General features: G+C 32.8%; 2 protein-coding genes across 2 annotated transcripts in view; one reads left to right on the top strand and one right to left on the bottom strand.

Moving 5' to 3' along the window:
• Positions 1 to 18,094, bottom strand: part of LOC111641090 (neuroglian-like) — a 68,341-nt gene extending 50,247 nt beyond the window's left edge. The window contains exons 1-5 of the mRNA XM_023387205.1: positions 17,457 to 18,094; positions 13,035 to 13,261; positions 9,621 to 9,808; positions 6,608 to 6,761; positions 3,404 to 3,564 (exon numbers count right to left, since the gene is read on the bottom strand). Of these exons, the coding sequence (XP_023242973.1) occupies positions 3,404 to 3,564; positions 6,608 to 6,761; positions 9,621 to 9,808; positions 13,035 to 13,261; positions 17,457 to 17,528 (802 nt within the window). The 5' untranslated portion in view covers positions 17,529 to 18,094. The remainder of the gene's footprint in view (positions 1 to 3,403; positions 3,565 to 6,607; positions 6,762 to 9,620; positions 9,809 to 13,034; positions 13,262 to 17,456) is intronic.
• A 2,715-nt stretch (positions 18,095 to 20,809) lies between these two features.
• The window catches only part of LOC111641089 (rho guanine nucleotide exchange factor 17-like), a 64,198-nt gene continuing 61,045 nt past the window's right edge, over positions 20,810 to 23,962 (top strand). The window contains exons 1-2 of the mRNA XM_023387204.1: positions 20,810 to 21,106; positions 21,226 to 23,043. Coding sequence (XP_023242972.1) covers positions 21,259 to 23,043 — 1,785 coding nt within the window. The 5' untranslated portion in view covers positions 20,810 to 21,106; positions 21,226 to 21,258. The remainder of the gene's footprint in view (positions 21,107 to 21,225; positions 23,044 to 23,962) is intronic.

Below are 23,962 nucleotides of genomic sequence, written 5' to 3'. Positions count from 1 at the left end.
TTTTCATTCTTATTTTTCATAAATCAAATTTTCATTATAATTACAGATATGTATGGCTATTTTGAAAATGCTAATCTATTGTTTCTAATGATAACCATATTACATCCATTGTTAACTCACTCCTCTGTCTTGTTAATTTTCTCAAGTAGTAAACTGTTTTATAGAATAACATATTTCTTCATACTTTTATCCAGTAATGATTTTAGGATTTCTATTCTAGGAGGATGGAGATGGGCCAGAACATTGTTTTGTAAGGTGTCTGTAAGTTATTGTATTATTTTTTAGGTTTTAATAATGTTTTAAAAACATTGTTTCAGTGATGCTGGTGTATCTACACATTTCATCTTTATAAAACTAATTTTTAAAATTTAGCAATTCATTTTCAATGGCATATAAGCAGAAAAAATTTTAGTGAGAATGTGTAATTTCTTATTCATTTGCTTGATATCTTATTAATTAATTATCTATATTGTAGTCTAATAAGAATCTAGCTGTATCATTTGATTAATAATGTTTATCTGGTTGGTTTTCTATGTGGGTTTTACATACAGAAAGTCCTCACTTAACATGGTATTCCAACATTGTTTTGTTATAACATTGTTGAGGAAAGATACAAGTATATTTGTAATCATATACAATTATCATTATTGAATTTTCTTTATATATAGTAAAAACTCATTCTAAGAGGTAGAAAATAAATGTTGGAGGTTGCAAACACAATCCAATTATAATAATATTAACCAAATTATATCTTGTTTATATTATATAGCCTATGGTAAAATTGGTTTCATTATGTTGTTTCACTTAACATTTTCAAGAATCTATAGACAATATCAAGAAGAGTTGCTATACTGACTTTTTATGGTTATTCATATATATACATAATAAATTATATAAATATAATTTATTATGTATATATATGAATAACCATAAAAACTGCCTACAGTATAATGAATAGGGTTATTCTGGAAGAAAAGGATTTGAACAGTTTGAAATACAAAAGCAAATTCTGGCAGCAAAATTTCTTAATCCTCTGCGAATGACTGCATAGAGTGATGTGCAACATGAATTGTAATAATCATAATAATTAATATAATCAATGTATGAAAATGTAATACAGTACAATCTTAGTAATCTGATATAACTTATATGGGACATAGTGTTACCACCCATCCAGTTTTCACCCGGACAGTCTGGGAATTGACTCACTGTCTGGGTGAACTATTAATTTTGTCCGGGAATTTCATAGAAACTGTGAAATTACGATGAAACAAAGTTCTTGCAAATATTTTTACAAATTTACACTATTTTAACAGCGAAACAACTCACACTCACTGAAACTCATCTGCAATTCGGCCATGTTAGTCTGTTTACGCTGACGTATGGCACACAACCTGTTGACCTTTTTTTTTTTTTATTTGCATGTACAATCATACACATCTCCAATAGAGGCAAGTTATCTGCTGTACCTGTTCTTTCTTAATTTAGGTTACTTATGTTACTCCTATACAAGTCCCTAGTCCCTAACTGTAACTGATTTAGAACCGGCATGTACGTTATTCTTCGCATTGTAAAATGACATTGCGCATGCGTCAGGAACTTCTGTTCGAACAAACCTGACCTGCCATCTGGGTCAACGATTTTGAAAAAGTGGCAATATTAATGGGACAAGAAGTGTTGGATTATTGGAAGTAAGGTGAATTCAATGGTTTAATCATTTGGAAAGAAAACACATGTTTATTTGCATAATATTAGTACATTGTATTAATCAAAACAATATATAGATCATGTGTTACTGTATTTTAGAGTTCTCAAATTAATCATCAATCCTTTAAAAATGATTTTAAATTGTAGCAACTATAGAAAATTTAATGAGAGGTACAGTATTTTTGGTGGATAATCAGGGAACTGATTTTTACATCAATATTTATGGAGTATTGTGTTATAAGATACTGAATTCTTTAATATCATACCCAAACTCAAGTGTTCAAGCTGGGGCTCAATATCACACCATGTTTAGTGGGAAGGTGCTCAAATTTAATAGGAAATGGATTTGAACTAGTGGAAGCTTGTCAATGGCTTGGCAACAGTGACGGTAATATCTAAGAGTGTCAGATTACTAGACATGCCAAACTAACAAATAGCCAAATTACCAAGAGTGTATTGTATTTGGAATAAAATCATTAGAAACTTTTTCTGTACATAGTTGTTCTTTTTGGCTCACTGGTCATGCCATCACAGGATAAATGAATGAATTAATTTATATATACATGTATCCCTTGTATAACACAGTAGTTATGTTCTGAAAAATTGCTGTGTTATGCAAATCTGTGCTATATGAAACAGAGGACTAATGCAGAACATAGTGTTAAGTTCCAGAAGTTAGCAAAAGTATACTATTCTTTTTCATTACTAAGAGAAATATGTTTATTAAAACAATCATTAATTTATTTCCAATCATTAATTAATTAACAATCACAATTAAAAGTACTATATTATGCATTAATATTAATTTTAGTTAAACCAGGGTATTTTCTTTTTACAAAGTGTCGTCATCATCTCAGTTTTTTTGTTGATCTTGATCAGAAGTATCAGCAACATTTTCATATTTTTTTATTTTTATCATAAAAAGTTTTTACAGATAATAAAATAAAAATATGTTATTAATTGAAAATTAGTTTTAGTGGGTTGCATTTGTTCAGTTGAGTAGTGAATGACTTTTTTCCAGAATTTATGTTCAAATACTGAATTTTTCAAGTACCGAGATACCTCCATATTTTGTTTGTCATTTTATGAAAGATTGCTTATGTACAGTTTAAAAAATACTTCAATAACACTTACCTAAAAATGCTTAAATAAACTTTAACTTTAATAAATTAAATACAAAGATTAATTAATCTATAAAAAGATTTCAATATTCTAAAATCCATGGGCAAATCTGAGACAATATGTGTACTTACTTAAATAAAAAAATTATCGAATAATGAAGTTTACACTTAAAAGTTGTGATATCTTGTATAGAGGTTTTTCGAAACTGTGTTAGAGTAAAACTGGAAGTCAGTGTTGTATGGAGGATATCCCCAATTTTCAAACCATATTAGAGCAAAACTGTGTTGTAGAAGTACCACGTACGAGAGATACCTGTATATATATATATATATATATATATATAAATTCTTTTTCATTTTATAACTATTATGTCTTAACTGGTATGAAAAAATCAAGTTCATAATTCCTTAGAATCATCTTTTTGCACTTTTTTTACATAAGATACTAGTCAAACAAAAGACTAGTGTTCCTTTGTTAGTCGTTTTTTACACCCCCATACCCCTATACCAAGATAGAAAATTACAAGAAAGTACAACTTTAGGATAGTTAAATAATAAAATTACTACTGGCTTACCTCCATTAGTTTGGATACTCAACTGAAATTTGCTGCCTAATTTATATTCTTTTTGAAAAGCTGTTGTTATGCCACAAACATAATATCCATTAGTTAAAGCATCTTCTTCAGTTACTTTTGAAAAATGTAAATTTCCTTCTGGGTCAACTGAAAGCCTTGAACTAGAAACAAAAAACTTAAATATGTCATTTTACTAATTTCTGAAAATACTGTTTAATAGATATTTACCGTAATTCCCAAAGTAAATTAATTTGACAATTATTACAATATATGCTAAGCAAGAAAATATTAATTAATTAACTGATATTTTTTTACTAAGTTAACATTTATTCCTTAAACTGGAGTTTATATTTCTTCCAAAGTTCACTCTAATTTCAGCACCGAAGTAAAATCCTGACTTCCCTAAACCTGTTACCAGCACACAATGTGTATAAGATATATACAGCATGCGACAAACATTTTCGAACTATCTCGCAGTTCTTCCTCAGGTCAGTTCAGGATTATATTTCTCATTATTCCTAGTGCTTTTAAGTTCCTGTAACCCATCATCAAGAACATTCATAGTAAATATCAAAAAAAAAATTATACAAATATCAAAAATTCTTGTGATTTTTGAAAATTACCAGAGTTTATATTGGAGTTGTTTTTGTGGTATGTAAAGTTCATATTAACTAATAAACAAAACTGTAATATAGTGGTACCTCATACTTCGAATGACTCATTAGCATTCAAATAGCATTAGATTAGCATTCAAATAGAATTAGCATTCAAACTTTGAACGCTTCAAAGTTTGAATGCTAAATTTGACAAAAATTTGCTTTGGAGTTTGAATGATGATTCAAAGTTTGAACTGTGCACGCAGTAATAATGCACTTGAAGTGTAAATGCAATCTGTTGTGTGCCCAGATTTTCCACCTATAAGTAAGATATACTCTCTAAGAAGGTTAGACATAGACAGAGACATTGATGTTACTAGTGAGGTTGATGAAGAATCAACAGAATGTTTGTCAGCACTATTTCTGGTTAAATAAAAAGGCACTTACATGTAAGCTATGCATACTGTCTGCAGACCTGTTTTATGTTTCCTCATGACATTGAGACATGGGGTTTTATAGAGTTGGTCCTTTGATCAAACATTCCAATCGATCTCAAGTATTAACTTGTGTGACTCGATTGATTTCCCATTTGATTTTAAATTAAATCAGACTGTCTCTATTGCTAGAAAAGTTTGATATTTACAATTAATTTGACACCAAATTTGATCCCAATTGGTGACATTAGTTGATAATGGGGTCTCCCCATCATCTTAAATTCTGACAGTATATGTCACTTCCTTACAGTTATTGTTTCAAAGTCTAAAAGTATTTGTAATTTTCAAACATGAACAAATTAATAAAAATTATTTGACAATATTATTGAAGAAGGTAGTTTAGGTTATTGTATGGACAATATTCTGTACATCAGAGGACAAAAGCCAGTTTTGGGTAAAGAGGATATGATTTATGTCTTTATCTGTACTGATTTTTTTTTCTATAAGGTTATATCATCTTTTTATATAGTTTACAATATAAAAAGATATAGTTTACACATTTGATATTGTTGGGATACTTTTTGACCAATCATGATTCATATCCAGTAACTGTATTTGATGATAATTGTTAATTACCAGTATTTGTAATATTTTATATTTCTGTAATTATACTTTTATGTCTGTTCTGTTTTGTTAAAAAATGCTGAAATAAAACTTTAATAACTTCTTCTTCTTAATATTCAAATAATGTAAATTGTATTTATTCTGCTTAAAATAGATATATAAAATAAAGATGAAAAATTCAGCATTTTTCCCACTAATTTTGCCAATAGCCACTGCATCAAATCCATTATTTATTTATATTAAGCAGCTTGTGCCTCTTCACTATGGAATTGTTTTTAATAAGGGCTTTCATTGCATCAGTGTGTCTCTCATTAATAACTGATTTATACTACTTTGTAGTTGCAGATGACTTGTTGCTAGAATTGTCATCCATTGAAATTCTAAATATTGCTCCTAAAATGCATCCTATTATTTTATCTATTAGTTTTGATGCAAATTAGTTATTATATACAGTAGTACTTTGTAATTTGTTATTATTAAATTAAAATTAACTATAGAAATCATGACAAATTATCTGTATCAGCAAGCATCTAGTAAGCCCATGTTTTTATTATGATGGTGATAAATTCACTGATTATCATTTTTTAACTGATGCAGTTATCCCTTTGTGCAACTTTCATCCATTATTCTTCATAAAGAACTGATACAATACCAGAACCAAAACTTTCTGACATTTTTATGCTTTAAACAGAGTTCATTCCAACTCAGCACTGTGAGTGAAATCTATACACTCTAGAACCTAATAATCTATATTAATTGACTCTATATTTTATAATTATTTTGATCCTCCCTTTTGCATTTTTTGACATTTTGACAAATCTATGAGCAAAAAATGTAAAATAAACTCCTTACAAAATTCTGTGTATGTGATGTGTGTCCATTTTGCATAAACCTAAAATTTTGAAACTTGACAGGGTTATTTCTATAATATATGGGACATTGTAAATTTTTCTAATTTTTCATCTTTTGAATAAAGTATAAAAGTATAGCTACAATCCTCATCATTAAACAACCAGTGGTCTAATGATAAAGGATTGTAATGAATGAATTACATGCCAGTGATGAAATGGTGTATAATATCTATAAATACCAGGGCTGTGGAGTCGCATAAAAATCTACCAACTCCGACTCTTCCTTACCATCCGACTCTGACTCCGTTTCATATATATAACAAGTTGGTAAGTAAACAGGAATCGGAGTCGGCAGAATTTTTGATGACTCCGACTCTGGCTAAAACACCAAAACTCCACGACTCTGACTCCGACTTCACAGCCCTGATAAGTACTAAAGAGTGAGTGTTGGTGTGTGTCAGCATGCTAGAAATATAAACTCCTGAGTCAGACTTGGCAAAAAAATGCCAACTTTCCAGTCCTAGCTGCATTAGAAGGTATTAAAAGATTTTACATCTGGCTCTGTTTCATTCCTTTATAATTCTAAAAATATACTATATTATACTTTTATTATAAAAGCAATGTATATATGTTATAATAAAGAAATATTCAGAATGTAAAATACAATTAATCTTAAAATTTTAAGAAATATCAACCAACCTGTGAATACTGCGTAAAGTTCCTTTGCTTGATATTATTAACCACTGTATTTTGGGTTTTGGATAGCCAGGAGGGGGATCACAAATCAAACTTAATGGTGCACCTTCTAGCACTTTTTTTTCTATTATGCCAGTATCAGGAAATGAATTCAATTCTGGAATGAACATTAAAACAATTTAAATATACATAAGGTAATCATAATTAAAGTATCACTATATCAGGGATGGGCAACCTTTTTCTATGTAAGGGCTGCATTTCAAAACTTTTGAACTGACACAGGCCGCATACAAGAGAAAAGAGGGGAGAAACGTCGGTAAATCACAATTCTTTATTCATATATAATTATAAATTAGCATAGGTATACTTAATTTAGCTCCTGAAACTGATGTAAACGTAATATATTGGAAATTTTGGTTAAATTTTAGTCACTGCTAGCTTTAAATTAGTTTCGATGTGTCTGTTAGCCGGCTTTTTGTTTTTATTTTTACTAAATTCATTGCGGAAAAACTATTCATATACATGAATTGTAGAAAATAACATTTGAATTTTTGTTGCATACTTCCTTAAGCTGGGAAATCGATATATTTATTCATATTTTATGCGATGCAGACCACAAAAAATATTACTGCAGGCCACGGGTTGCCCATCTCTGCCCTATATGATGCTGTCTAGAGAAATTTAGTAGTCAAAATGCAACCAAACTTGGTATGACATGCCATTTCAGGACATATAGAAGACATTTCTGTATAGAAAAAAATTGCACCCAAACCATTTTACTTATGAGACTCATGCTATACACAGACCTTAGCAATGCAGGGGATGCTGTTTAATATGGTTCTCAATCTGATGGTGTAAAACTTGAAGGCAGTGAACAATGTGCTTAACAGCCAACTACAAGGCTGTTCTAATTCATTGATATTTTTTAAAATTTATTGTCTATTAGAAGAGTTTATAGTGATCCTTCTCATTTAATGCCTTGAGTACTGTAATATAATTTTAATAATTGAAATTTTATAAATTTCACAAGAGGGATTTTTAACATTTTTATATTGAAATGGACAGACCCTCAGAATAAAGAATGACACCTCCATAGTCCTTCTCAGGAAAGGTGTGAAAAAGAATGGCTAGGCTAGACATTTATTCTATTCTAGTATTTATTCAGAACTTGTGAATTTTAATTTTTAATGTCATTTTGGAGTTTTTATGATCATCTAACCTATTTTATATCTTTTCTATTTTCTTTATTTCTACACTTTATTTCATTATTATTGTTTCCTACCTCTTCTTTCACAAAGTTGTGTAATCTTGTCAGAGTGTGCCATATCACCACCCCACATTGTAGTGTACTAGCTTTCTTGGTATTTCTATAAAGGAAATTCAATTAAAATGAAACATTTGGTCTAAGTATACATTTATTTTTCCAACCAAAATTATGCAAGCACTTATCCTGCTGTGATACCAGATGATCAATAGCTTTCTCATAGAACAGCTTTGACTACAGCATAAACCAGTCTTAAACTGCTTCTTTAACTTTGTCGTCTAACTGGAATTTGTTAAATTATATTTCACAAATAATATGGCTTTCAAAGTCTCAACACTTAATTGTGATTTATCAGATGTTCACACTTTATTTATGGTAGAAAAAACACGTTCAGTTGCAGCATTGGTTCCTGGTAAGGACAGTGTTTATTCCACAGTTTTTAATGCATTATTGTATAGAACATAGTTTGTTTCAAAATGATGGAATATTTCTAACCATTTGTTCTCTGTTGAGATTTTTTCCGATACCCAAGATTTAACCTTTTCCTTATCAATATATTTTTTAAATAATGCTATCTCATTAAAAAGATCATTTTCAGAAATATTACTATCTGGAAAATGTTGACTAATGTGATCAAATGATTTTTGCACATCTTTCCAATTAAGTTCTTGTTTTAGTATAACCCAATGGAAATGTTCAATGCCATTCTAATGTACTGTACTGTCCACTCTTCTAAATAATCTAAGCAGTTACTATAGAACTTTTTGGGTGATTCATGAGATTTGCACGATTTATTGCACCTTGTTCATCTGACTTGTACTTTTATGGATGGTTAAGGAAAGAAACACAGGGGGCGTGCTTCTCCATTGATGCAGCTGCGCACCCAAAACCATTTTCTGTCAGCCTTTGCCACAAACACAAAGGGTTTTGTCGGTGCAGCATTCTTTATTTCCAATTTTCACACACACCTTGGTACTGATACGTGATACAAAATGATCTTTACGAATCTTTAGCATAAGACATAAGTTTATGACACAATTGGCAAAAGCTTAACTCGGGACTTTTTTAAAAAGCCATGGGACACGAGACAAATTGTTAAAAATCAGACTGTCCCACCAAAAGTGGGATGTCTGATCACCTTATACTAGAGCGCATTCCTGACTGCTTTGATTTCATGGCTTGTTCAATTTCTGCAGAGTTGCGCAGTAGTGCTCAGCATTAATTGTATGACTTTTTGTGAGGTCTTAGACAAAATTCGAAATCACATGCTAGAATGTTAAAAGTGTCTGATGAGGAAGTTAAACTCTTTTGGATGAAAAAATGAAAATTAAACAATGATAGATTGAAATGATTTATTTAATTGAATAATGTCTCTTGGAGATGATTATATAAATTTTTGATGTCAAGAAAGGTAAACACAAAATGCTGGAGTTACAAGAGAGGGTTTCAAAGTTCAGTAAATACTATCCAATTGGCATTGGGTTGAACATTGATGTTGACCTCTCTCTCTCGTGGCCCAAAAGGTCTAAAATTTTTACCTGGAGACAGGGATGGATCAATTGAAAAGTGATGAGGGATGTTGTCAATCAATCAGAATGCAGGATCGGGGAGAGAACAATTTAAAAGTTTGTGTCTCAAAGACACGAGGTTCTTTTTTCAAGATCTGTTGTTCTTTTCTCAAGGAGTTAAACCTTACAAAAAGTTTGCCTTGGTAAAGTAATTTTAAGATTTAAAATAATTTTAAATACTTACCATATCTCCTCAAGAATACTGAATTTGAAACTGATGTACCATGACTGTTTTCAGCAAAGCATTGATAAAGGCCTTCGTCGATATCTTCAGGTTTTGTAAACACAAGAGTTCCTCTTTGCGGCTGTTGACTGATCCGTTTATCATAAGATACATAGTCAAATTCTAATCCATTTTTATTCCATCGATACCTAAATTAACGTAAAAATTATTCAGTAAATGTTTTATTTCAATAAATTAATTACTGAACAGGTTTATGTTATAGATCAATACAATCCATTGCATGCTTGTAAGCCATAGATTATAGATGAATCTGACTTGATAGCTAGGAAAGGTTCATTTTTGAATGAAAAGACTGACAAGTGAGAAATAAAAAAAACTATTTTGTAATGGTAAAAAGATTGTTCACAAAACTTGCAGAACTTTTAAGCATTTGTTGGGCTGCAATTTTCAAATTGCACAACAGCTAAACTTTATACAGACACAGCTAAATTTTAACAAACGGCAATAAACAGCTAACTAAAAACACCAGATTCTGCACCTAAAAATTAATATCACTGGGTATTTTGGGGGATTTGTTTTCTCTTTCTGCCCTGTGTTCTCTTTTCAAGCCCATCGTGGATTTTGTCAGGCCCACAATGGGGCGGTCAGGTGATGAAGGACAGTGCTCAACATATCCGGATGAACCACCCCTGAATAATTCGTGGTGCTTTTCAACTCTTCTGGATTCATTCTCGACTTTCCACGGCAGTAGGCTGGTACCTTAACAGCTCAGCCATCTGATTGTCATCAACAAGAACTCAAATGTTTCCACATCAGCTTTCTTGTACCAGACCTGAAGATCTCATATATCTACATTTTAAGGCAAAATATTGTATTTGTTGTTGATAGACTTCCTACACTTGTTCTTAAAACTCCATGGCCAAGCAAGTATACTGCCTCAGAAAATTAAGTTACATGAAAAGCCTATTGAATTTTAGATGAACCACCATAACGAAAATAACCAGGAAACTGTTTAACAAATATATAAATACTATCAAAATACTGTATGTGCAGATAGTGACAAACTTTGAAAAAAATCAAAATGTGCTGTAGGTACTGTACTTGTAATTCTCGATTAAATCTTCAAAGCACCAGAGAAATAATGGTGGTAATTCCGGTTTGTTGGAGTGCCATGTTTAAATTTGATTTGCAAATATATAGGGTGGGTGGAAAGTAACTAGTCATTGAGAAATTATTATAACTTTTGTAGTATGTGTTAGGGTTAAGATCTTTTATCATTAACTTCGGTTTCGATATTCTAACAATAATTCGTTCGTTCACAGTGCAGGATAGGATGACAAATTACACATACCAGCAATGTCTTCAAAAAATACATTATTGAAGTTATTGTTATACATATAAATCACAAAGCAGTTGACTGCACGAAGAAAAGAACAAGGGAAAAAAAACTAAAAAAAAATGGGGATATTAATTTTAAAATAACTGGATGAGATCTGGCAAGTACTATCGTTGAGGAGTCGTTAAACACAAATGTCTAACATCCACCACTAACTCCAAACATGATGAATGCATATTTAGAACACATCTATGGATTTCTAAACGAGGTCTTGGCAGGGGCTTTGTAAAGATGTCAGCAACCATTTCTTGTGTTGGACAATACACAATTTCAATTATATTCTTTCTTTGAAGATCTCTGATGTGATGATACTTTGTGTCTATATGTTTCAGTCTTGAATTGTGTTTTTCACTTTGTGAAAGTTTTATTGTTGCTTGATTATCTTCTATAATCTTGATTGGCAGATTTTGTTTTAGCTCAAGTTCTTCTGTCAGACATAAAACCCACAGTAGTTCTTGCATAGCACTTGATAAAGAAACATATTCGGCTTCTCTTGAGGATAGAGCTACACAGTTCTGTTTCCTTGATTTCCACGATATGCAATTTTCTCCAAGGTATATCACGTTTCTTGATGTTGATTTTCTGTCGTGTCTGTCTTGAGCCCAATCAGCATCACAGTAGACCTTTAGCTCAGGTTTTTCAGTTGATGAAATTTGTAGTTGCAGATATTTTGTTGATTTAAGAGTATATAATTCTCTTAATAGCATTCCAATCTCGCTGTATTGGATTTTCACATCTTCTGCTAAGAATGTGTGTTGACGCTGCTATAACTGGTCTTGTAACAGTTGAAATATATAAGAGAGCCCCCCACTGGCTGCCTATATTTTATATTATTTTGAAGCAAGTCTTCTTCTCCTTGTAGTTTGTAATAGTCTGTTTCCATTGAAGTAGATACTGTCTTTGCATCTGGTAAATTAAGAGGTTGCGGCCCAAGTTCAAACGTTACTTCTACACGGCAAGCAGAAGCACACGGTTTACGTTTTAACTCCAAGAAGAAATCGTTGCGGTGCACGTTTACATCGTCACGTGACTCAGTGAACGTCGCGCATTGATTCACGGGAAATTTGTTGAAAAAATGGCGGATACATTTAACATCGAGGGTTACCAGCGAAGGTAAATAAACAAATTAAACTATTTTAAAGTATTTATAGGATGTTTAATAACATTAAATAATTATTTTTAATTAACGTGGTCGGACTACTTCATACTTTCCGAGTGGAAATTTTTGAAGAAAATTTGCATACGTCAGTATGATAAGCGCCATCTAAATTTCATTTGTAAACGTGCATGCCATCGAGGTTACCGGAAAAGCCGCCATCTTGGATACCTAAGGTAAATCTAACCGAATAATTAAATAATTTCTGGATTAAAATCTTCTGTTTCTTTACAATATTATTCGTAACTGCTTAAATAATCATTATCTTAATGAAATATATCATAATTTTAACCCCAAACACACACAAAAAAAAAAATGAAGACGTTTAAGCCGATCGTCTACTCGCCATGCTAGACGTAGCGACCGCCATTATCGACCGTCCAGAACTGCCAGATGACGGCGCTCGACGGTCCGCCGTTCACGTTTTGGGCTGAATACGACGGCCGCAATCTCTCTATTATCTTCTTTTGAAACTGCCATTCGTGACGGTTTACTTTCGCGAAGAGAAAAAATAATTCCAAGATGGCGCTATAACGTTAGAACGACGACAGTCAAAACGTTTTTCGCGGTAATCACTAACTCGTTCGAAATGATTAATTTCTGTGTTGCTTATGACTTATTATTAAAGGACGTCGTAGAAAGGAGAAAGAAAAAAAAAAGCCGGGGATATTAATTTTGATGGTAAATTTTAATTTTATTTGCTGTTTTTTTAATGTATTTTTATGAAATATTGCCTAAAGGTTAAATGAACAATGCGAACTAATTTCAATTGCTGATAATTATAGCTTACAATTAAAATCACTTGCTAGGCAATAAAATATTTATATCTGAAAATTTATTGGAAAATGTAATAAAAACTTACACGGGTTCAGGATTTCCATCGGCTTCACAATCTAAAACGAATGGTTTATCATATTCTTCTTCATTCTGTACCACTTGATACAGTTGCTCATGAGGCGGTTGTTTCATCATTGTTGGAGGATATTGAAATGTTGGAGAATGTTGAAATTTTTCTCTTGCTGAAGTTACACGCATCATAGCTATGAGAACTACCATGAATTTCCATATTCGTGAAATCATTGCAACTATCTATAATTTTTCAAATGCCAAAAAATTATATGATGAAAAGTTAGCAAGAGAGTTACTTTAAGTAAGAGATAAAATTTCTACATCGTTTGAAAATCTTTACAACTAACGAAACTAAAAATTTTTACATCAAAGTTCTGTTTATAGACACTAAGAGGACCCTTTTAATGTTGATTGAAAAGCCCTCTTAGTGCCTGAGGCCCACACAATAATGGTTAGGAAGAGAATCCAATATATTCAGGATGGAAAATTCCTGCTGTTTGAATATACAGAATTGCCTCGTACTTCAAACTTTATTAATTCCAGGAAGTCGATCGGATTCCGAATCGTTCGAAGTCCGAAGCAACTTTTCTCATAAGAAACAATGGAAAGCGAATTAATTTATTACCCGAACTCGAACAATAACCATTTCCATATACTTAAAACTGCAAATACACATTATTAAATGTAAAATTGTAATTGTAAAATGACAATTGTATGCTCTAATAATAAATTAAAACTTTGAAAACAATAAATAAAATACGTAAATAATGTATAATAAAATAAAAATCTCATTTACTGGTCGCACACAGTTGACTTCTGCATCTTAAACATGGCCGCCAATCAGACATACGTAAACTGCTTTCATGTTTCGCGATAAATTATTCTTTAATATCAATCATCGATACTACAACCTTCCTTTTAGACCTTGTTGCTTCCACGCCCTTTTTGGATTTCCTTAGTTAAATTAATAAGTAAAACTTATATTCAGTTGAACAAAAGTCTCTGCCTATTTTTAACAGCTGTCATCATTTAACATCAGTGGTGAAATTTAACACGTTATTACTGATTGTATTCTTTGTTTTAAAAGCTTTTTTTAAACTTTTAATTTCATATTTTGTTTGAATAAAATAGAGTCGAAATGTCTACAGATAAAAAGCATGTCTGGCATGGAACTCTTTATGAATTTCGAAAAGGATACAACGCCGTAAAAACAGTAAAAAAGGTTCGTAATGTATATGGAGATGATGTGTGAGGGCATATTTACGGTGCAAGCACAGTTCGAACTCTGAAACATCGTTCGAAAGTATGAGGTACCACTGTACTTCTACATACAGTGAAGAAGATGGTCCATTCGACCATCTTCTTCATGAGGATCCGGGATCGAATCCAAGTGAGCAACCTCAAATTTTTCGTGGGCAATCAGTTCCGCCCGGGGATTATATTATATTTAGCAGATATTGCTGTGACAACAGTCGAAATAACAATAAAGCTAATACAAAAGGAGTGACTGCAATGCCGTGGTATCTCTAAAATCCCAATTTCTTTTGTGCTAATTTATCGTATGTCCAATGGCCAATTGAACTGGTGGATTTCATCACGTGATTGGCCTGTCTTTTAATGGAGAGGCATGACATTATTGGGAAACAGTCTTGCTACCATAATTGTCGTGAATTTCTCTGATTTTCTACGGTAAGGTTTTATTTGTTTGGTTCATGTTGAATTCGACATCTTAACATCATGAAATAAATAATATTTTTGCGATATTGGCTTTTATATAATTACAGTAGACCCCTATAACGCTGGTTTCTATAACGGAGATTCCTATAACGTGGCGAAAAAATTGCGACAGTATTCGTATAAAGACGCTAAAAGAAACGTGTAAAACGCGGTAAAACGTCATCGCCGACTCGTGTCGCGACAGGATTGGTCGAATCTGGACCAATAGTAGACGAGCAGCCGAACTACTTACACGCTACAGAGAGTTTAGGCAGTAAGTTCAGTTTACTATCGTCTGTACAGTATTATATATAAATTAGGTACTGTATATATAATTATATATTAACTTAATTTATTGTAACTTTATTATAATTATATATATACTTTCCGCCGTCCAGCGCCACGCTACGGAGAGTTTAGGCGAGTAAGTTGAGTTTACTATCGTCTGTACAGTATGTAAATTAGGTACCGTAAGTCTAATACAGTACTGTAATTTTATACATTTCTTGTGAAAGAAACATTTCTTATTCAACGGCCATAAAAATTATTTATATTAATGATGTCTCCAAAGTTCAACGAAGTTTTCGCAGAAAAATAACTTATCAGAAATCGCGGCCGCCGTTTGGTGCGCTGCTCCGCGACGAAAACAAGCTTAAGCAATGGCGACGTCGAACGGTGCACACTCGGTAAGTAATCTTACAATTTTTTGTTTATAGCATAGTTTATACGGATTATTCCCAAAAAATATACGTATTTTGGAAATGTTGAATCGAATTAGTGTAGGAATCGATTAATTTTATGGAAGAAAACCTTTCAAACAGCCGTAGTCCGTAAACTTCACACGTGTCGGGCTGCGATTGACTCATGCATTCCTACAACGTGAAATTATTATAAAGTGGAACGTATCTACCACGTTATAGGGGGGTTTGTTTACCAGGGAGATACGACATTACAATACAGAAAACACGTAGCATAATACATCTTCTTTGTTACTCCCAATGCATATTGCGTTTGTTTAACAATATTATCAGCGCAGACAGTGCTATCTATATAAAGTAAGCAATCGTTTCTTTCGTAAAAGAGTCATCATGGAGCATAACTATTCAGTTTCGTTGAAGGAAGCCGACATTCTTGAAGATGGTCATGGAGACTCGATACGTTGCTTGAGGTATCTGAGAAGTATATTTGAAAGTTAATTCATTATTGCCATATAACAGTAATTTTTGTGAATCGTTCTTGGTTTTTATAGAGGAGGCAGATCTATTAATGAATTAGCTTCTGATGCAAAACGAAGTAAACCCGAAAGAAAAAGTTGCTAGAGAAAGCTAAAGAGAAAACAATAAGCAATGTACAAAGTGCTTCACGAGAATCAGATCGTGACCATGTCGTTTCAGAACTAGTCGCTAATGACAAAACACTGGAAAATTCAGTCTGGCAGTCAGATTCAGCGAGTGGGTTTTCAAAGCTGAAACCAATTGCCATTGCAAGCCCACTTTCAATAGAGAAGAAACAAAAAGACATTAAATCTACGTCAAAGTTTATGCCTGCAATTGGTGTGGATTTTTATAAATCTATTCTGAAATTTTAATGAAACTAAACTGAGGTTTGAAATGTTTTATCGCATTTCCTAATCTATAAAACACACAAACCAGTGTTTTATAAACTAGAAAATGCGATAAAACATTCCACTGTACAGAGTGGAATAATGAAAATAATGCCAAAACTTGTAGTAAAGATTGAATTTCTATATTCTTCTTGACACACGTTTGTCGTGTGTTCAAATACAAACGTTACTTTAAAAAGCGGAGGTATTTTGTCTTGTATCCAAAAGGACACCCAAATTTCTCTGCGGCAATATAAAAATTATTGCGGCTTGGTAATCTGAGAGATCGGGGCCCACCAGTGGCCAAGCGGTTCCTTTCCTTGAACACTGGGAATTCGGTCGTGGGTTCGCACCTCGCCAGGATAATGTGGAGTTTTCCGTGTTTTCTCCACTTCTGTAACGCCTAAATAGGGGCCAGTTACCCTTAAAAATACTTTCCTGAAGGCATTCCCCCTAGGCAGATCGCCCAAGTGTTGCATTGCAGTAACTTAAGAAAACAAACAATCGACCAAATTACAGCTAGGACCACCTAAATAGACAAAATTGATGCCTGTTAGCAATAGCGGATCCAAAAATTTTTAAAGGAGAGTGCAGGAAAGAAAGAATATGCGTTATAAAATTTTTTACCGCTTAAGGTACCCAAGGGTACTGAACATCCCTGATGCCTTGATATGTAAGGCTTCGCTCGGAAAATCCCCAGACGGGGATGCACTGCGCCCTGCACACCCCTAAATCTTACATTACCTATTATATAGTTAGTGTTATCCAAGTCAAATCTCAACCCAGAATATCGCCAAATTGATGACGTTTATATCTTTAATCGAGAGAAGGGCCTCTCTCACAACTAACGTATGTGAGAGAGGCCCTTCTCTAAAGATTAAAGATAGTAATAAAAAACAAAATAATAGAAATATGTGTTAGATATATGCAAAAAAAATGATGTTTAATTGTCACCATTTTGAATCATGACCACACCCTTTAAAACTATTTGTTAATAATCGAATTTATATAAAACTATTGTAATTAACGATACAAAACATTATATCAACTATTATTAAATTTCGCGCGAATCAATTATATATATATAAAAAATGAATAATAATATTTATAACTTACCTTTAACACGAAATTCAAGTCACTTAGTTCTAATAAAATGGCCAATACTGCTTGCAAATTAAGCATATTCATGCACGAAAAACAAACAGGTAAGCTTACAAGTAAACAAAATTTTTAACGTCACAATAGAAAATTTTGTTGATGTATTACTGTTATAATTTTAATGCAAATCAGAGATTTTTTTAATTTATTTTTTATAGTATTCGCCGTTATAAAAATGCCATACTTTCTGTAATTATATAACTGCTCTTCGTGTAAGAATAATTTGTATTTAAGTAGCATTAAAACTATATATTTTTATAGCCTAGGGTACTTTTTTTAATAGCCCACCAGTGACGAATAGATAAAAACATTGAACACGTAAAGTTTCTTTGGGATTTCTCCACGTGTTTTAACACCTAAACAGGAGCTAATTTCTCATAGAAAGCGCCAAAGTACAGGCCAGTTTTCCATAGAAAGTACCTAAATATGGAGCAGTTTTCTACAGAAGGTCATCTCGTTCATATCGTCCATCTGTTGTATTATTGCATCCCATCAAATCAATCTTTCACGTTAATAGTCTATACAGTATTGCAAATTATACCGTATTTTCGCTGAATGACCGGAAATGCTGGTGGTCTAACCCGTTTTTATGCGGCATTCCGCAAAAATACGGTAACAATATCTAAAAATACAGTATTAATTTACTTTAAAATATTCCTCACCCAATCTAATTTATGTTTATCATTTATACAAATTGCTATTTGAATTATTTAAAAATCATATTTTCATCAATAGAGATTAGATTACAGTTCAATTACTGTAACAAAATAAACTTATTATAAAATAACAATAAATTCTATCAATAAATGGAAATTAAAATAAATACCGATTGCATTAAATTCAACGAAAGAACGTATTAATCATTTCGAGACGAACGACAACCCAAAACTCAAGGGTTCATAGGTTATCAGATGGATCGATCTGCAAGATCAGATCAGACTTTGACACGTGATACAGATCGCTTCTGTCATGTCTTTTAGTTGGCGGAAAGTATATTTTTAATCATTTTTATCCGATTTAAACGATTCTACCATCCACTCGAATTAGTTTGATCGTTGATCCTTGACTGCGGATAGAGATTGATCAGATTGCTATAGTTCGTTTGTACAGTACACACCATTTGAACGGGTGTGATCAATGCAATCGCGATGATTCATGTTATTATTTATGATCTCCGATTAAGTACAAACTCAACAGTGCACGAGGTAGACGTGTTTTGACAACGACCTTGCAACGTTCGTAGATTGGGGTTCAATAGACGTTGAGTGCCCCTGTTGACTATGTATCATCGCAAAGGATGCCCCGCATGACGAGGGAAAGGTATCATTGGATTTTTAACATATAGAAGAAGGTTGTATGAAGTGACGAGTCCCGTTTTGTACTGAATCACACTGATGGTAGGGTCCGAGTCTGGTGTTAACAGCATGAAGTCACATCCCCTAGTTGCACTGTTGTTACACAAGCTGATGGCGGTGGTATCGTGGTCTAAGGAGCGTTCTCTTGGCAAGGCCTACAAGGCCCATTGGTTGTCACCTTACAATCCTTGAATGGTGAACGATCATGGAACCTGGTAGGTGATCATCTGTACCCGTATCTTCAGGCTATATTTCCTGAGAATGATGTCGTGTTTCAACATGATAATATACCGTGTTACCAGACAAAGCTCACTTAAGAATGGTTTGAGGAACACGACAGTGAATTCAACAAACTGCCTTGGACTCCAAACTCACCAGACTGAAACCCTATTGAACATGTTTGGGATATACTGGAATGTATGGTGAGGTTGTTACTTACTCTTCCGCGAAATGTGCACCTTCTGACAAAACTACTCCAGCAGGCATGGGTCCAGTTAAGAATAGAGGATGTTTGGCACTAGTAGAGTCTATGCTTTGACGTTTACAAGTTTACTAGAAAGATGGACCAGCCCGTTATTAAGCAGTGATCGTTCAGAGTATATAATTCCTTTTCGAAAACCAAGTGATCCTATTCGTAGGTAGCGGCAGGAGCACAGACACCCCAATGCAAAAATCTTCTGAAAGCGCCCTTTGATGATCTTTCTCAATTTTTCCGCGTAAACGCCTTATTCGCTGACTGGTGATTGGTTGAATAAGGCAATGCAACGCATGGGCGATCTGCTAAGGGAGAGGTGCCTCCCGAGAGGACTTTCTACGGAAAACTGACCTCTACTTACGTGTCAGACACGTGCCAAAGGGGTCTACCTCCCGGGAGATCTTTCTACTGAAACTGTCACCTATTCGGGTGTTAGACACGTGTAAAACTCCACGTGGATAGTTCGTTAGTGAGGCGTACCGAGTATCATTCGACACTGGTGGCTCTTTGCTGTATTTCCGATGGTTTGCTTATCCTGCTTACCATCTAGCGCCGCCCCTGACCGTACTATAGACGTATTAATTAATGTATCATACTTACAATGTAGCTGTAATTCAGTTATAAGTCTACATATTCTCATTCATTAATTATTAAGTTTAAAGTCGTAGCTACGTATTTGACAATTTTTCAGTTGTTAGGCATTATAGATCTTCGATATTTGAAATTTGGCATCTAATCAGCTACGCTCCAGTAGCGAATTACGATTTATTGAGGCTCTAGGCACAAATTTATTATAAGGCCCCCGTGTAAAACTTGTTTTTTTTGTATTAAAAAGGCATAAAATCCTTAAATAATAACAATTTTTTCTTTATAATACAAGCTCCTAGTGTCCCTATTGGGTAATCTGCCACTGCTATGCTCTTAATACTATTAAGGAATATATTAAGTAAATGTATTAAATTTATATTTAAATATTTTTATTTAATTTACTTACACCATAGAAAAAAATTTAATAAAGTTTAAAGAAATTCCATTCATGTAACATTAGTTAAACATAATTAAAAACTATGATCTTATTACAATACAGTATGTTTGTATTATCGTTGAATCGTTTTAAGTACACAATACAAAGTTATCAAATGACACTACACACGTGGCTTTTATTATACAGTACACGTGGCTTTATTTATCACGTAAATCAAGAGATGGCGCCACACGATATTATAATTAAATAAATACACAGTTTAAAAAAATAATTTTTTTTCTATAAATATAAAAAATTATTTCGTTTATAATTTAAATTTATTTTTATTTAATATTATACAAATTTTTTAAAGCTTTATAAATTAAAAAAAGTGTTAAAAATTATAATTGCAAAATTTGCTGTATTTTGGTGTAATAATATAAACAAAACGTGTTATATTTTTATAGAATGGCTTAAACAGTTGTTTTAAGTTAAACGATATCGTTTTAAATGAGATTTTAATGCTAAATTATGTTTTTTTCTATGTAAGAAATGTAAGTAATTCGAAATTCTCAGTTAATAAAGTAATAAATTTTGAGTTAATAAAGTTCGTCGAATTCTAAACAAATTTTTCCACTAAAGTACTTAAAACGAAACTAAAAATAACTTTATATCGAGTTTAAAATTTAAAAATCCATTGGAGTTTATTGTCCTTCATTCTCCCCATCTGTCGGCGAATATGAGAACTAAGTAGCATCTTTCGTCACACTTTTAAGTTCGAAGACTTGTGCAGTCGTCCCCTGTACACAGTGTGGTGAGTTACTTTCTCAAATACATTTAAACCACTTAATAATTAAGCATAAAAGCTCTAACATCACATGCAAGATTGTTTGTTGATGATCTTTTCTATTTTTTTTTTTTTTTTACTAATAGCATCCCACTTAATTTTGGAGATAAAGATCGTTTATGCGTAACAAACATAAATTACTTTGTTCTCTAATGAACAAACCCACTGTTACTGGAAAAGAAACACAAACCACTAGCCAAAAGAAACCTGATGCTGTACTTACTACCAGTGGCAGTTTGTTTGAAGAGTGGAGAGATGAGGGGGTTCCAAAAATAGCTAAATATCCTAAGCTCAGCTACAAGCACCTCACTACACAGAACGGTGCAGATGCCAGCCAGGTGGTCTCCACTTTTGTACTCGGAGATGCTAGTGATACAGGCAGGAAGACATGTTCTAACCACCAGGAATGCAACATCACCTTAGACGATATTATTAAGCAAGTCGAGGAGTTGCGAAATGGTCTGGACCATCATTTAGTGAGCCAACAGATGGAAAAGGGTAAGCTTAACAACAAACCAGCTAAGTTAAATCTTAACCCGAACTTCCAGTTGACCAAACTTACTAAAGTTTCGAGCCCTGGACCGTCTTCGTTGCCCTGTTCGCCCGTTCCAAATAGGTCACCTGTAAGACTTAGACCGGATATACCTTCGTACTTAACCCTTTGTAGGAAGGGCAAAGATACATTAGGAAACGAAAGCACAAAAGGAGAGGATCCGGAATTGTTAAAAATTCGTGACATCTTGTCCGGTTTGGATTTGAACAAATACAAAAGGAGAAAAACCCCCGAAGGTTATGACACGAAGTGTGATAAACCTGCCCCGTTCTGCAGAAGCATTTCTAACGTGTATCCACTTAACAATAGTGAGAATGTCGACAGGGTATGTAATAAGAGATTAAGAGAGTTGACTGAATTGTTAAAGCCCAGTACTATAAAGATTACCGAGGAGAAATCTAAGGTGAATAATGGAAACGATTCTTTATCTGAAGATGTACAAAGTGATACCAAGTCGGGCATGTTGATAATTAATACTTGTACTTTACCGAAGAAAAAGGTTTTACCTTTAACTCTTCCTACTCTCCCCCCTAAAACTCATAACAGTGAAACGTTGAAAGCTCTAAGTTTGGCTACACCACTGAAAGAAGTTAATAAAGAGATGGTACAAAACAAAATTGAAGTGAGAACCTTTCCTAGGGCCACATCTAAGATCAGTAAGACTACCCTATTCCAAAATCGAATCAATGAAGAAGTGTGTGAAAGCCAAAAAGAAAAAGATACAAGTAAACGACAAGTAGCTATCAAGCCTCTTAATTTTTCATTCCCTTCTAAAATTGGTGATGCTTCCAAAACTCTACCGAACAAAGATCGAATCGTCGAGCCTTTCCACAATAAAGTTACTTCACATAAAAGTGATCCAGACTTGATAGATAATAGAGAAAAGTCTTCGAAATCTTCAGAATTGTCACTTCCTAGCAATTCTTCGACTCTTCCTAGTAATTTCAAACAAAAAGCGACATTCAACGAAGATGTTAATCCTCAACAGAAACGATACTACAAGAAAAAATTAAGAGGACCTTATGGAGAAATGCTAGAAGAAGAGATGAGGAAATATGAGGGAAAACCAAAACATAATTACAACCAAGAATTTCAGATGTTGATGGATTTTTGTGAGAAGAAAACAACAAACGAAACTCAATTATCGTTATATTGCAGCAGTAATTCATTAGGTGATCCGAGGTTCAATCACGAAAAAATCAAAAGCAGTACATCAGCTCCCATAGAAGATAAAAACAACGATTTACTTTTATTATCAGAAATGGTCACAACCACATCGGAGCCCAATTTGACCCATCACAATTCGAGTTTTGTATACGTGGAAGAAGCAAAGAGGAAAATTTCAGACGAGGTGAGTGTCGTTTATCATCTTTTTATTTCTTCTAATTTCGTGATATCTTTTAAAGTTTGCGTGTCATTTAGACAAGAAGAAAGATTTATAGCCTATTGAGTAGTTAAATATTTGGGCGGAGTCAAGCTTCCATTACAAAACTAATCGTTTTTACAATGCAAGATTAAATCGTGTTTGCTCGATTTGGGAACACGTAATTAAGTAAATCCACTGCATAGAAAATAAGTTATAATTATATATTATTATTTTTTTTTTATTATAAAATTTTCACCAGTCAAAAAGGAATGCAAGTAAAATTAAAGAGTTCGATGAATGAATGGGATTGGCATTAAATAAATAACAAATAAAAACAAACTCTTTTGTTTAATTTCTAGTATTGTAATTAATTCTAGATGTTAATATATTTTATTTTATTTTTATTTTGACCTGCTGTATGAGCTTTTAGTTTATTTTTAACCCGATTAGTCACTTTGTAGGGGCGAATAATATTATCTAAAGGTGACGTAAATGTATATTCTGTGATTTGTTTGGCATGATTTCTAAATGTGTTGCATGACAAACAACGACATTTGTTGGAAAAAAAATAGCATATGATAAAGTTTTCTTGTGTTATAAACTGTTTTTTAAACTGTTCATTTTAACTAAAGTACAAATTTTCTTATATATATAAAAGGATAATCGTGAGGTATAACAAAAAATGTATGCCAATTTATTAAATATACTTTAAAATAATATAGATTAGTTTAAATTTTCAAATCAACCAATCGACGTTATTATAGTATTCAAATCAACCAATCGACGTGGTTGCAATATTCAAATTAACTAAGACGTTATTATAGTATTCAAATCAACCAATCGACGTGGTTGCAATATTCAAATTAACCAATCGATGCGATTAAATTTTTAAGTCAACCAATCC

Source organism: Centruroides sculpturatus, unplaced genomic scaffold (assembly GCF_000671375.1).
Source record: "Centruroides sculpturatus isolate CEXI.00-Female unplaced genomic scaffold, Cexi_2.0 scaffold1583, whole genome shotgun sequence".
NCBI lineage: Eukaryota > Metazoa > Arthropoda > Arachnida > Scorpiones > Buthidae > Centruroides > Centruroides sculpturatus.
This window is presented reverse-complemented; position numbering and strand designations above follow the sequence as displayed.